The 16,273-nt window shown below is 37.7% G+C and overlaps 1 protein-coding gene across 7 annotated transcripts in view; it reads left to right on the top strand.

Annotated features, from left to right (window-relative positions):
* Positions 1 to 811: 811 nt before the first annotated feature.
* Positions 812 to 16,273, top strand: part of mink1 (misshapen-like kinase 1) — a 39,439-nt gene continuing 23,977 nt past the window's right edge. For all 7 annotated transcript variants that reach the window (XM_079605924.1, XM_079605921.1, XM_079605923.1 and 4 more), the window contains exons 1-9: positions 812 to 2,129; positions 8,761 to 8,826; positions 10,619 to 10,801; positions 11,028 to 11,138; positions 11,524 to 11,614; positions 12,009 to 12,139; positions 12,957 to 13,011; positions 13,875 to 13,953; positions 16,082 to 16,257. In XM_079605924.1, the coding sequence (XP_079462050.1) occupies positions 2,073 to 2,129; positions 8,761 to 8,826; positions 10,619 to 10,801; positions 11,028 to 11,138; positions 11,524 to 11,614; positions 12,009 to 12,139; positions 12,957 to 13,011; positions 13,875 to 13,953; positions 16,082 to 16,257 (949 nt within the window). In that variant the 5' untranslated portion in view covers positions 812 to 2,072. The remainder of the gene's footprint in view (positions 2,130 to 8,760; positions 8,827 to 10,618; positions 10,802 to 11,027; positions 11,139 to 11,523; positions 11,615 to 12,008; positions 12,140 to 12,956; positions 13,012 to 13,874; positions 13,954 to 16,081; positions 16,258 to 16,273) is intronic.

Below are 16,273 nucleotides of genomic sequence, written 5' to 3'. Positions count from 1 at the left end.
ATCCGATTTCTTTCTCAACTTGTTCACTTAAGACATAACCGAGTGTGTTTACGAGAATACTTACCTAAACTGATATTTTGACTGACATAATTTGTGTGTATGTGTCCATCCAAGTGGAGGAATCAGTTTGGAGTTACCAATTAGTCCAAAAGTTAAATTATTTATACAGCACCTTCTGTAAACTCAAGGTCGCTTTAAAGAACCAACTGAAACAGAATCATTTAATAAAGTGAATTAAGTAAATTAAGACTTTTTTTTTTTTCAGTAAATGATAAGTAAATAGATACTTTTTTAACTAGCTCAACCAAATAGTCTATAAAAGTTATATGATTTACTCTCATGTCAATCCAAACCTGTATGACTTTTCTTATGCGGAACAAAATATAAAATATTTTAAAGAACGTTGTACAGTTATGGTGACCACTGTGTTCCGCAGAAGGCCAAGAACGACATGAGGGCAAATTATGAATAATATTATTATCTTATTTTCTAGATGAACTGTCCCTTCAATAAACATAAATTATGTCTTAAATTAAAAAATTGTTAAAGTGTGAGAGTTAGGCTTATGTAAGTTTATGAGAACAAGATATCATTAGTTTAGTCATCTTCATTATATAGCGCTTTTAGCAATGTAGATTGTTTCAAAGCTGCTTTACAGAGATAAACGTAGCTATAATTTAGTAGCTATAAAAGCAATAGAAGTCAATGTAAAACCTAAAAACAATGACAAAAAACAGCTTGTGATTATGTTCTGCTATATATTTTTTTATGTTCTTCTGCTATAATTATGAAGGTAGGCTATTATCCCGGTACCACCTGTCTCCATTGTAACTAGCTTATTCGGGAAGTTTGTCCCTGTTGTAGCACCGTAGCAATTCAGTCATGTCAAACAGTACAGGAAGACGGGAGTGAGAAAGTGCAGGGGAGGGGGGAAAAGTGGCTGGAAAACACAGTGTTGTGTATTCTTGCAGAGGAGGGACGTCACAGCCCGACCAGCAGAAGTAGGAATAGGATCATACCAACACAGGAGAGAGAATACTTCAATCTGACCCATGAAAACAAACGAGATTACAGCAAAAGGACAAAGTTTATTCCCGAGGCGACTCGTTTTACACATATCTTAATAATAATAATATTATGTAACATTATGCATCGTGATCACTGCCTTAAAGGGTCCGGCCTGAAAACAAGGTGCTGTTTCTGATTTCCCGTTCTTCCCCTTTTCTTTCTCTCCAACAAATCGGCGGAGGTTTTGCGCACAACCGGGAGGTGCCGCTGACTGACATCAGGAGGGAATGAAAGTTTGCCAGGCGGGCGGAATTTTATTCGACGTAAACACTTCTCGTTTTTGACATCAGGACCGTGTATTTCAATCCGAGAGACATTGTAGAGACTTTTAAAAACTGTGGACATTAACTGAGCCGAACAGTGACATCGAAATCCACACAGAAATCCCGTTTAAGGCGTGTGCGTGGGTTGCGCCGTAACATGACGGCTGTGGCAGATTGACGCGGATATCACGAGCGAGCGCCGCTGTTTTGGAGCTCGGCTTTTGACTTATCTTGAAGTTCTGCCTCTTTATTTACACATTTTGTGATTTATACTGCTCGTGTATATATTATTCTACTGCTTTGGCTGAGGTAGGCTTGGCTTAACTTACGCAGTGCTGCCAAAATGAGTGTAGAGACGGAGTGCAGTGTGGCACATCTGATTCAAGCTCATGTAAATGTTGCCATGCAGTCTTCAGGATTATAGGCTCAACCTCAGCATTTATCATCGATAAATGTTCGCTAGGCATTTCTCGAACACTTGCCTGAAGAACCGGATCACTTAGTCTTAAAGAGCCATTTGTTCTCCGATAAAGAAGAAACAAACATTTTATGGTCAGAAATCCTGCAGCTGTTGTCGGTTAAACTGGTCGCGGCGGGGACGAGCCAAATGTTTCTCCGGGGACCTCACAAGTTTTTCTGAACTGTCCATTGAAAGAAATATACTGATAAAATAAAAATAACGCTGTCGTAGCTGCAGTTTTGGAGTACATATTTTGAATTTCCTCCTGAATCGCTGTAAAAATGTCAGAAAACGCACCTACGCGGAGTCTGGATGACATCGACCTGGCCGCCCTGCGGGTGAGTGAGTGTGTGTGTTGTTCACCTGCCTGCACCTGCCAGAGGCCTTCACACCCAAACAAATCCATAACACTATGATCTATGCCGATATTAGGGGTTATGAGGAAAATATATACATCAACGAGCTTTTAATAACGATCTTAAAGGTTTACTAGCTCGTGATTTCCTGCGAGCAGGTGAGTCTTGGGCCTGTATTGTGTAATATAATAGCCAAGGCCTGGAGTGTTTATGTATTTCTGTGTAAGTCTAAGTCTCTCTCTCTCTCTCTCTCTCTCTCTCTCTCTCTCTCTCTCTCTCTCTCTCTCTCTCTCTCTCTCTCTCACACACACACACACACACACACACACACACACACACACACACACACACACACACACACACACACACACACACACACACACATTTGTGGTTTGGGAGGGCCTACCTTGCAAATAAGTGTTGAGATTGAATAGGCTTCCTCTGTAATCTTAGAATATCTCCCTTGTTGAATGGGGAATGCCCTGCAAAACATTAGTGTAACTTTACATAGGCCATCACCCACCATGTTTACGTACAATACAAATGTAAAGGAATGATACAGTGAACTGTCTGGTTGTTTTAATTGCTTGGCTTCTTAGTTTTTTAACAAAAAGCTCAATATTCTCTATTGGCCAGATGCTGGAAAGTCTCAGTTAATGGATACATTTGATGTGTTTACAGCACTGATTGAGTCCATTTTGTGAGGGGAGAAAATTAGTTTCCCACGTAGTATGGAAAAGTGGGCAGATTATTATCTTGACATTAATCCAGACTTTATGGCAAAAAGATGATCATCCTTCACCAAAGTCTATTTTAGCAGGAAACCAGCTAAAATACCATTTTAGCAACAAATTACCTACCTAATGCACTCTGTCCGTAACGGTCAGTAAGATTTTGGAATATTTTTCAAAGAATTCTGTTTACCAAGGCTGCATTTATTTACTCAAATACATTAAAACTCGAATATTGTCAAATATTTTTACTATTTAAAACATCTCTCGTTTCTAATTGATTCTTTTTTGCAGGATTCTGTGATGAATAGAAGTAACTCTTTGTAACATTGTTAATGAATTTACTGTCACATTGGGTCAATTGAATGCATCTGCGGAGTGAAAAGTAATAAAACATTTTTATTTATTTTATATTTTTATTGTATAAATCTTACTGACCCCAAACCTTTGCACTTTGCACATTAGCCTTAGAATAGCTGGCATATTATGTTGTATACTAGAATAGTCTGTGTGTATTTAATGTGCAAGCAGAAGGCTAATCTAGTCATGTAGCTTATGTTAGCAGGTGGCTAATCCAGTGTCTCAGGGCTAATTATGCTCACTAATTAGGTGAATTCCTGCATAAGGTAACATGTCAATCTGAGATCATTTTACTTTTAGTATAATTTTTATGTGCTTTTGTCGTTTTTATTGTATTACTATTTAGGTTTAAATTATAAATTTTTCCGTTTTAATTTTTATTTCCAATTGCTTATTATTCAACTTAAAAGTATTTCACTTAGTTTTCATCAAAATGTCATACAGTAACTCTTATCTATGCCAGACTTTTCCAATCATTTTATTGGAACTGTTTTTCTTTTTCATCCAATATCTATATATTTTTTCCAGCTTTTTCAATTAACAGAAATGTTTTTAATAGTTTGTCGAGGTATGCGTCCTAAACAACTGCTTTAAACCTTGCGGACTGGACATAAACACGACAGGACTCCATCCTTTTGACACTTCAGCAGTTACGCGTGTTAGTGCGGTTGTGAATATGCCATAAACGTTAGAGCTCTGGCCGTAACTCTATATCTCTTGTGTGTTGGTACAGTGAGTTCCTGGGCACGGCTCTCCCAGGGTGTGATGTGTGTGATATTGCCCCTAGAGAGAGAGCGAGAAAGAGCACGATGATTCACTTAAGCTCATTGTTTGATAGCTGTCCTATATAACACCCACATACAGCGTAGATGCACATTTAAGCGAGCAAAACACATTTAGACTATCTCAAGAGTTCTGCCTTACATGTGGCCCTCTGGCTAGAATCACACACGGCCGAGGTGGTTGGTAGTTTCGTTGTATTGTTTTTGAACTTGAGAGCAACCTGCTCTGTGTTCATCTCAGTTTCAGTTCTTGTAAGGATCACTTTTAAATAACATTGACTTGCCAATCAAACTTGGCACAGAAGCAGGTGAAGTTATTTGCTGGTGCCTGAAATTTGTAAAGTCATGCATTTAAATTGGTCTATTATTACATAACATAGACTGTAAAAAAAGAGGAACGACGCACCAGCATTCTTTATCATTATAGAAAAGTGAAGTCGCCAATGTCCCAATCTTGCGCTGATTCGGGACCCGAGTCTGCACAGTAGTGAGAGTGGAGAAGTATGAAGTGGAGCCGAGGTATCAAGGCCCCACACACTCCCGCAGAATGTTTACTGCAGAACAACTCATGCCAGTGTGAAATAAACAGTTATGGAAATGTAGAAATTAAAGCTCCAAAATCCTGAAAAAAATGTGTTGGTGTTTCAGTGGCTACTTCGTTCAGAGAATCATGACGTGTCTCCCGCTTTTATAACATCAAATAACTAAAACCAAAAACTACCTAAAATGACAGAAACCATATTTGGAAAAAAAATTGTGTACATTTTTATTTTAAAAGATTTAGTTTGTCTCACAGGCCATTAGATTTACTGAAGAGGGCAGGGTTTATGACCTATACAGGGACCAATCATCTGGGGGTGATCGAAACGTTTTGGCTTCACTTTTCAGGACTTATGCGGCACACTTGTTACATAATCATAATAGCAGCCCATTTGACAGTTGGGTAGCTTATGTAAATGCGACATAAATGCTAATGACATCTTAACAGAAATCAAAAAAATCAAATAGTAGTGAGTGATGTAAGATATTGGTTAAACAAACTAATGAATATGCATGTCATGATGACTAGAAAAAATCTGCTATACTGTACCTTACAAAATGTAACAAGCTTGTTATTGACTGATCAAAATAAACCAGCTGAAGTACACATGTGCCTAAAGCCAGATGTTTGCCATCCATTGGCAAGGAGAGAATATTTATCAATGTTTGTTGGTATCTGTATTCATGAGGTTACAGGTTAAGAATGTAACTTGATCTAGTGATGCTTAAATATTGATAACCGTATACTGGCTGATGGGTATTACTTTAGTGTCTAATGGCTTCATCTTCCTGTCAGATAGCTGCATGCTGTTCTGAATATTTCCTAGCTGTTTTTGTTTTCCAACCTTAAAGGGGGAGTTTACCCAAAAATAAGAATTCAATCTGTTCATCATATAAAGCGATCATGTCTATTTAGAAAATTTGGACTAAACCGCTCAATTCATGTGGATTAGTTTTACAATCTCTTTATGAACTTCTTGAATCATCTAAAGGGACAGAAATAGCTCAGATTTCATCAAAAAAGATCTTCATTTGTGTTCTGAAGATAAACAGAAAGTCTTGCGGGTTTGGAACGACATGAAGGTGAGTAGCCTAATTAATGAAATCATTAAAAAAATGTGGGTGAACTATCCCTTTAAGTAGTATTTTATGTAGCAGATACTAAGTAGCAGTGTTGGGCAAGCTACTTGGAAAATGTAGTGAGCTAAGCTAGCAGTTACTCCGCTTCACTACACTGAAGCTACAGTACCACCCTGGGAAATGTAGCAAGCCAAGCAACAGCAATATTGCAAAGTAGTTTGCTACATCTACGCAATTTTTTTCAAATTTAATTTTTATATTGAACCAACTTCATTCCAGGTCAATGCTATCTCAGTGACCAATAAAACTGTCAGTCAAACAGATAGACAGGCATAATTTGTCAGTTCAATTGATAATTCAACATCTACTCCAAACCAATTTGGCAACAAAAAAAAAAAAAACTCTGCGCCATTCATTCACAGAGACGCGCAGAACATGCATGATTAATTTTTAAATAGGCTTTATGTGGTTTAATATTTACAGACACTAGTCTATATCAAGATTTTATTTAAGTGTACAGACCTACTTACTTTTCATCCAAGATCTGACAAATTCCGCATTATACCAGTAGCACCTCACTGCAGTACACGAGATCCAGGGGGCGGAGTTGGATCCAGATCTAATGGGTGGAGATTGGTAGGTTTAGGGGTGGATCTGGATCCAACTCCTCCCCCTGGATTTCGTGTTCTGCAGTGAGGACCATCTCCGTTATACAGTAAATTCTGTTTTATGCCTGGATTCCGTCCGTGTTTTCCGCATCGCGGGAATGAAATCACATATGGTTGCCAACCACCGTAAAACACGAAGAAGTCACCGTCTCTTAAACTCTTACTGATCCAGCATCAGTAATACTAGCAGTTGTATTTCCTTTAGAAATGCTTGGGAAAAGGTAGCTTGTGTGGACGCTAGCGCACTACTCGATCAAAAAAAGAGCTTCGCTACTGAACAGCTATTTGATTCAGAAATAGCGACGCTACCACTACGCTACTGATAAATGTAGTTAACATTTAAAATGAAAGCTAATTTGGAAGATTTACCCTGCTTTTTTACAACAGGGTAAAAAAACCTGTATCCCCCCCCCCCTCCTGTATTCTCCAGAGAAAGCCTTATTATCTGTTTATCATCTTATTCATCGGCTCATTTATTAATTTCCCTGCGTATGTGTCATCTCTCTCTCTGAGACCGATGCTCTCTCTAGCATAGACTAATTTCCTTTGATGATCTTTGTAAGCTCAGTTTGAATATTATAAGGACACTAACATATAGGTTTGATATGATGTGCTATTTTATGTTATAATGGATCATTTTTTTAATCCTGTTTGTGTCTGTTCTCATTTCCATTCGCCCTCTTACTGATGTTTCACATGAGCATGTTGCTCACTTATAGCTCACCACTCCAGATCTCTTTAAGAGAGAGAGAGAGGAAAAGATAAAAAGGAGATGAAGAGAGTGAGAGAGGAAAAAGATTGCAGTTATTGGAGGCAGATGAGAGCGAGATGATCATGGTGTGTACATGTGTGTGAGAGCTAGGAAGAACGTTAGCCTTTTCCACCCACAGAGCTGTACCGAGGCCATATTGAATCACTCTCTGTGTGTGTGTGTGTGTGTGTGTGTGCGCTGCGCTGGCTGTTTTTAACCCTCTACTCATTCTAGTTTTTGGCTGCGCTCCCCAGCTGAAGCCACATAAGAGGTACATAAAGCTGCTTGAGAGTTGCATAATGGGTCTTAATACACGACAATGCAGTTGTCAACTCCTTTTTTTTTTTAAACCTTGGGGTTTGTACAAGCATGATGCTTTGTCCTCTTCTCAATGGCTGAGCAGGTAATGGTTCTGTCATTGCCATCCTGAGCCAGAAGGGAGCTGCTCGTCTAAGAGAGAAAAATGATCTCCAAAAATGAGCTTGATTTAGCCTGATCATCGTAGACTTCGGTTCAAATCGTGTAGTTTGGATATTTTACACTGAGAGTGACGATAAGAAAGTACAGAGAGTAAAGTTCTGACTGACAAGGTTCAAAACACATCCAGACACATCCAGTGCAAGTTATAAATGCAGACACTTCTAGCTATGCTAGCTCTATTTCATGCATACTGAAATGCCCGACCACAACTGATCAATTCTCAGCATTGCCTCAAGGGGAGCCATAACTATATTAGCATAAAATATAAGGAAAGAATCTGCTGTTTCATCAAGAATTTATTGATTCTGATTTGTCTTAAATATCCTGGTTTCATTAACCGTTCTTTTAATTAAATTATTTTTCAAAAATTTAAGACAGTTCTTGAGAAAAGGTAAAAACTGTTAAAGGATTAGTTCACTTTTAAAGTGACAATTCTGTCATCATATACTCACCCTTAAGTTGGTTCAGACCTGTATGAATTTCTTTCCTCTGCTGAACACAAAGGAAGATATTTAGAAGAATGTCAGTAACCAGACAGTTTTTGGTTCCCATTGACTTCCATAGTAGGAAAAAAATATACTATGGAAGTCAATGGGAACCAAAAACTGTCTGGTTACTGACATTCTTCTAAATATCTTCCTTTGTGTTCAGCAGAGGAAAGAAATTCATACAGGTTTGAAACAACTTAAGGGTGAGTATATGATGACAGAATTTTTATTTTAAAAGTGAACTAATCCTTTAAGACCAATTATTAGATTAGATTTGATTTATCACCTCTAAAAAGATGTGAAAAGTCGTAACTTTATTGACTTTTTACATCTTTGTAGAGATGACAAATAAATTCTAATAACTGGTCTTAACTGTTCTCCATTTTGTATTTTAGTATTGTTGTTTTTATTTACAGTTTCTTTTTTTTAATGGCACAGAATTAAATTACTCTAGTTGCCTCTACCTTCCCCTGAGGTTTGCTTTGCCAACGTAAGAGCGCATATCAAAGAATGTTCAACCATGTTGGTCAAATTCTGGCATCTGCGTTCACATTCCTGAGTAAAGGATGTTTCTGGCCTAAGCCTCTAAGGTATTTTGGGGTATTAATGTCTTTTGACTGAAGTACGTAAATCCAAATGAATTTCCCTCTACAGTCTTTATTTTAGGGGGTTTGCATGTATCATGTTTGCATTGTATGATTTCACAATCTTAAAAATAGTTTCTCTCCGTCAGGACCCAGCAGGAATCTTTGAGCTGGTGGAAGTCGTGGGCAACGGCACCTACGGACAAGTGTACAAGGTGAGATACAGATGGAGGGCAGGAGAAAGAGGGATGGCGATATTTGTTAGAAGTAAATGCTATCCTATTGCTGCTCAGGAAGAATAGATGACCTCTCGAATGATAAATAAAACACCAATTTGTATTCTTAGAAAAATCGAGTAATGCATCGAGTAATGTGTGTTTGAGTGCGAGAGTGAAGATGGATTCAGTGGTTGCTGGTACATGAGTAACAGAGGACAGAAGTTGTTTAAAGCAGTTGTGTACATGTGTACGTGAGGGCATGTGTGAGAATGTCATTGCACTCTCAGCGTGGTGCAATAACACAGAGTACCTCAGATCACTGCAGCTGTGCTCAGACCTGTCAATACTCGCCGTTGAGATGAAGACGCCTGGATGAGGGGAGGAAGCTGACAGCCGAATGAATGGAGAACAGAATGAATGCAGATAAATTCAATGGTTAAAGCTAAATTGTGTAATTTCTGTACTATTAGTGCCACCAAACGGAATTGGAAAAAATAATTGCTGTTTTCAAACAGATTTCCTTAACTCTCCTCATCTACAATTAGTCAGTCAAACATATAGTCCACTGATGCTGTTTCGGGTTAGCCAGGTATGTTTACACTTTTTGGATAAATCGGTCTACAAATGGCTTTCTTATAGTCTGCATATTAAGCTTGGATAGGAGAGAGTATTTTAACATAGAAAAAAAATACATTCTTAATTTTTATGGAACTACATGACATGTAGTGTGTAATAAGTCATTATACTTGCAGACTCATAGTGATGTTAACCTAAAGGCCTCTTTAATTATTGCAATGTATGGCATAAGCGGCCTTTAAAGAGTGTGTAGGGTGTAATTTGTACTTCAGGCTGTATTGTTTGGAAAATGTGTCGTTTAGACTAGTGAGGATATAGTTTGTCATGTATAATGAGTGTGTACTGTAGTTTATAAAGGGATGTGGTATGAATGTTTAGCTTTTGGGTTGACAGTGAGGTGGTTTATCTAGTTTTAGTTTTGTGTTGAATATGTAGTTTGTAGGATAGTGTATTATACTATGTGTCTTCCTGTGGTATTTCTCAAAGTACTATGGTTTTAACATATATAATTATATGCAAATAAGAAAAAGGTGATGAAGAACAGACGTACAGTCTGTAATATGTTATATACTGTTGTGTTATACATTAATGTACCTTTTTTGGATTTAATCATTTGTCGAGCCCAAAAAAATTGTTTCGAAATACATACACTACCATTCAAAATTTTGTGGTACTGTATGTAAGATTTTTTGAAATACGTTTTTTTATACCCACCAAGCCAATTTTTTAAAATAAAAGATACAAACAGTGATTTTGTCAAATATTATTACCATTTAAAATAACTGTTTCTATTTTAATATATTTTAAACTGTAATTTATGCAGCAAAGCTGATCTTCCAGCAGCCATTACTCCAGTATTTGGTGCCACATGATCCTTCAGAAATCAATATGCTGATTGTGGTGCTTCAGCAAAAAATAAAAATTATGAATAGAAAGTTCAATGAACTGCATTTATTTGAAATATAAATTATTTGTAACATTATAAATGCCTTTGCTGCCAATTGTGATCAATTTAATTCGCCCTTTTTGAATAAAAGTATCAATTTCTTTAAAAAAAATAATTTTTTCAGTTTTCATCATACTTCTATGCCTTACTTTTGCTCATGTTAAATTAAATAGGGTGTATTAACAAATAAAGTTAGTAAATTAGCCATTTCTATGCTACTTACTTTAAGGAAGTTAAGGAAATCTATTGAAATTCTTTCCGTCTCAGGGTCGTCATGTAAAGACGGGCCAGTTGGCGGCCATAAAGGTCATGGATGTGACTGAGGAAGAAGAGGAGGAGATTAAAGCTGAGATCAACATGCTGAAGAAGTACAGTCACCATAGAAACATTGCCACTTACTACGGAGCTTTCGTGAAGAAGAGTCCGCCCGGACACGATGACCAGCTCTGGGTCTGTGCTTCCTCAGACTTCTGAACCTGATCGACTGATCTCATAACTGCTTAAAGTCTTGCATCATGACACTGTGATCAGATACATCTATAGTCTGCCATTAACTGAAATGGTTTAGCATGAAAAATATATATTTCTAGGTCATGGACCTTGTTGATTTGGAAAACAATGGCTTGTATCAGCTTGCAGTTTCATATATGTACATGTATGTGTGTTTTTTGTTTAGCTGGTGATGGAGTTTTGTGGTGCCGGCTCAGTGACCGACTTGGTGAAGAACACAAAGGGCAACTCTCTGAAAGAAGACTGGATCGCTTATATCTGCAGAGAGATACTGAGAGTAAGACTCTTAAAGTCACCATGAAATCAAAATTGACTATTCTTATTGCAGTGTTTATTATAAATGATTTATCTGTGTGCATAATTTTTTTTTCTTCATTCATGTGCCTTTGTACTCTTTAAACAAAAACTTTAACTCCTCCCCCTCGCAATTACCTCTCTTTACTGATGGCATGTGTGGGACAATAATGCATCCCTTCCAGCAATCTGCATATGTCACAACATAGAAAATCTCAATTTTCGTTTCATGGTGACTTTAACAATACACATTACATGCCTGATACATGATGCCTAACTGCAGCTTTACTTGAGTTTTATATTTTAGTTTGATGCAATTATGTATGTAATGTTGCACAGCCAGTAAACGCTGTCTCTCTGTTCCTCAGGGTCTGTCTCACCTCCATGCTCATAAAGTCATCCACAGAGACATCAAGGGACAGAATGTGCTGCTGACAGAGAACGCAGAGGTTAAACTTGGTGAGATATTTGCTTGACAACCCCCCCCCCCCCCCCAAAAAAAACAGACTAGCTCATGTAACTGATATTTGATTTGTGTAGCCCTGTTTTGTGTGTGTGTGCTGTCTTGCCTATATCCTGTCTGATTAGAGAACATCTTTTAACAACTAGAGCAAAGCACTGAAGCTCATTAATATAGGCCTGACACCACGACAAAAATATCTTCACACGCCACAACCTGAGGGAGAGTGTGGCTAAAGTAGAAGAGTGTATCTGTGTATGAGAAGGAAGGAATTAGCATTGATGAATATAAAAATTTTGGCTGCGCAACAGGTTTCATAAGACTTTGAAAGCAAAACGTGTCGTGTAATATTACAGACCCTAATTGCTTCCTCTTTCCTCACTCTTTCTGTAGTGGATTTTGGGGTGAGTGCACAGTTGGATCGTACAGTCGGCAGAAGGAACACTTTCATTGGGACTCCGTACTGGATGGCCCCAGAAGTCATCGCCTGTGATGAGAATCCTGACTCCACCTATGATTACAGGGTAAAATGAGCTTCTGGCTGTTGATGTACACCAGTGTTTCTCAACCAAAAGTGGGTTGCAAGACCGTTGCGGTCATCTGATGCACATCAGTGGGTTGCGATGTGTGCACTCAAAGAAACAACAAACTTAATAATTCTACGTTTTTCTGATGCACAACTTTTATTTTGAAAGATGTGCATGAAAGCTGTTGAAATATCTTTAAAAAAATCTCCTTGACCTCAATGGGGATGTTTAATTATATCAATTAAACCGTATAAAGCCATTATCAACTTTTAAATGGGACAAATTTTTTGTTTTCTGTTTAACAAGAATAAAACAATATTGTCAATCAACATCTCGTGAGATTTAAAGCAATTTTAATTGCCACAAAAACCTGTCTACAGAAAATACACGTGACATTTAGCTCGGTAATTATTCAGTGAAGTGATACTGAATACTACACTTTTCTCTCTGTTTGGTTTGAATGGATATTGCATTGTCTGCGAGGAGAAATGATTACTCTTAAGTCTAAACTACTGTTTGTTTGCAAAGTTCTTTGTTTTTCACTTTTTAGCTCATGATACACGTTAATGTATAGTACATAACCAATAAACAATGCAATTATTATTAGTGTTTTTTCTTTAAACTAGATTTATTTTTATGTGAGGATCCTGTTAATACAACATTAGTATTGGTAGTATGAATTTGTCCATTTCAATCCACCCATCCCTATTATTGCACCCCTTGTATTGATTGATTTTGTGTGTGTGTGTGTGTGTGTGTGTGTGTGTGACTGTGCCTGAATAAAGCATTTTATTTTTTTTATTTTTTACAACAGAGTGATATCTGGTCTCTGGGAATCACCGCTATAGAGATGGCTGAAGGAGCACCTCGTAAGTACACTATCTGTGTGTTTACAGATGCAACCTCTCATTACAGTGTGGATCCAGACCTTAATATGAACAGAATAACTATCAGTCCCTTGTTGCAGCAGTATGACACTCACATTACAATCGCAATTGCAGCTCCTGTTTTTAAGTGAATATTCAAAAAAGAGTTGAATATGTGAGTTTGCACAGTTACTGCTTTCACTTTACCCCTCACATACTCTGGTCTGAAATGCAAACGGGGTGACGTATGTTAGAACGTTCTGTTTCTTCAAAGCACAGTTATCGTCTTATGCATTAAATGCTCAAGCTATTTAGAGTTGGGTGGATTCTGATGGGCTGTCAAATTTTTATCGTCCATCAGCTAGAAAAAACGTTCTGAAAAAGATCCAAATGATATCGTTCCTCTATGTTGTTCCTCTATGTTGGACTTTCCTATTCTCATAAAATTAAAATAATTAAAACTTTTTAGTTTTCGTTATAGTTAACATCCTTAGTGTAAATAGGCCTTAAATATGGTGGGCTTTTTTCTTCAATTTGTACAAAATATTTTATTTAAAACATTTTAAAAACCAAGCAAGCAGTAATACTAAATGTCCCTCTTTCCCATACTTGTTATGCCAGTTGAACAAAAGAAGTAAGAGTAACAGAGGTCGATCTGTACTCCATTGTCATAACTTATGCAGCACAACACTTAGTCATATTCTCTCTCTTACACGCTCACACGGACAGCGTGTAGCGGCGGCCCAGTCACTGCTCTACTTTCGTTCATGAATTGTTGTCACCTCTTGAATCAGTTAGTTTGTTAATTGGGCACAGAGGTGAAAGAGTCATTTATCAGCATGTTTGATCTGTGCTCTTTCCCTCAGCGTTGTGTGACATGCATCCCATGCGAGCTTTGTTCCTTATCCCACGGAACCCTCCTCCTAAACTGAAGTCCAAGAAATGGTGAGGAGCTGTTATTTTAAGATCAAGCTATATTTTCCTTCTTCCTTCCCTCCCTTTTTCCCCCTCATCTATATATACATGCACTGCATACTGAGTTATGATCGCTGCCATCCATATAGGTTCTCTTTTTGTATATGGTTTCCTCGTTTTTCAGGCAGGAGTTGCAGTGTTTGCTTTCACACCCATAGACACACACATATAGAGTGCTGTTGCATGACGAAAAATGAGTTCTATCTTCATTTCATCTATGTTTTTATCTTTTTTTCCTGTTGGTTGCACTTGCAGTTGTCATATATTGGCATGTCGTGCTATAGTTTTCAGATTGGAGTTATTTTGGTACTTCTGGTCAGAGCCCTGCCCTTGAACAGCTGGTTATAGAAGTAGAGATGGAGCATATTTTGGGTTTGAATAAAAAAGGCGGCCTTGTTTCGTGTTACTGCATTTTCTGTTACTTGCAATGATGTGTAAGTTGATATTCTGCTTCCTGTTTAAAACAGCCTCTTCTGTTGGCATTTTTTTTTCAATATGTGCCTGTCTGATTTTGTATAATTTAGAATCTTTTTTCCTCCTTTATAACTTCATATAAAACTATTAGGGGGCTCATCAAGGAGTTTTTCTTGTTTAATGTTTCTTTTTAGCAATACATTTTTACGTGTCAGAAAGGAACTGACTGTTCAGAAGTTGGGGTTAATATATTTCTTGAAGTGCCCCAATTATGCTATTTTAAAGGTTCCTAATGTTGTTTTGGAGGTCACCATATTTTTCAATGATTCTCAAACGACTCGTCCGAAGTTTCAGTCTCTCTAAATCCATCTTTTCCGTGAGCTACTCTGCTCTAATTGGCCAGACGGCCCAGTCTTTTGTGGTCTACCGCTTACAGTGCGTGTCGGAAACAAAATGCCCATTACTGAATTTCAGCTCTGGAGGGTTCCTCAAGCTCACTGATTGTACATTGTAAAGACCGAAAGAAGGCCGTTGATTTTACCATATCAATCCGAGTCCGATGATGAAACATTGGAAGAACTAGTTATTCTACCCGAAGAACTAGTTATTCTACCCGAAGAACTAGTTATTCTACACGAACCTCTATCGGAAGGACGACTCTAGCAGGACATTTCTCAGTGATGCGTTACTTAGTTTGAAGTACATTGTTGCAACTGTAACAATGTACGCAACTGTAGATGTTGCAACTGTAATTCTTCACCATCAGGATTAACAAGTGTCCATCAACAAGTAGATTTCTAATTTATTGCAGTGCTCATGTGGAAATTATATCAATAACTGTATCAATATCAACGCATACGTTAACCGAGCACTGACGTGAATGACGGATGTAACATTAAAGTTTTTAAAACAAATCTTGCTCCATCCTTTATCACTCAAAGTAGTAACAACAACAGACAATCTACATTAATGGACACAATTTTAAGCAGTAGTGGACCCAGAGCTGATTTACAGAAGTATTTCAGTATTATTAAGAGTTATTAAGAGTTGAGTTATTAAAATACAACCCGGTAGAAAATGTATACAACTTTAATGGAGAAACCCATTTAGACCTCAAGGAGATTTGAGAAGCAATCATCCAAAGGTTATACTGCTGTTGTATTTCTGTGGTAATTCTTCACATTTTTGGAAGTGTTTACAAAGAGAATTTGCTTTTGCAGAGCTTCTTGACATGTGCACAACACCAGCTTTAGTGTTTGAGGGCAGGTCAAAGTAAATGTTATTTGCGGGCAGCCAATGCAGATGATAGGCGGGCATTAGGCAAATGTGTTACCACGTTACGTTTGCAGGTCACAAAAGAGTTTCTGCCGACTCGTTTAGGCTGTTCAGAGTCGATTTCTTTCTTTTGGGAGACAATAACTTTATTTATCGTGCAACTTTGCAGACCGTTTACATTCACAGACAGTTATATCACACACTGCATGAAAGGTAATATTCAAAAAAGCATCATTGGGGCACTTTAAAACATTTTTAAAAACATTTAAAAAATTGTACTGACTGCAGCTGGCGTGAAACTATTTTGCACTGACCCGAGGCCTGTGGGCCTTGTAAAATAGCATTCTATAATCAGTTTTTTTAATTGACTTTCTTGCTAATACATTAATTTCTTACACGTTTCATTCAGGTCTAAGAAGTTTATTGACTTCATCGAGGGTTGTCTTGTGAAGTCCTATCCGAGTCGTCCATCCACAGAACAGCTACTGAAGCACTCGTTCATCAGAGACCAGCCCACTGAGAGACAAGTCCGCATCCAGCTCAAAGATCACATCGACCGTACACGCAAGAAACGTGGCGAGAAAGGTATGTGCCATGCGCT

Source organism: Phoxinus phoxinus (genome assembly GCF_949152265.1).
Source record: "Phoxinus phoxinus genome assembly, chromosome: 3".
In the NCBI taxonomy this organism is placed as follows: Eukaryota; Metazoa; Chordata; class Actinopteri; order Cypriniformes; family Leuciscidae; genus Phoxinus; species Phoxinus phoxinus.
This window is presented reverse-complemented; position numbering and strand designations above follow the sequence as displayed.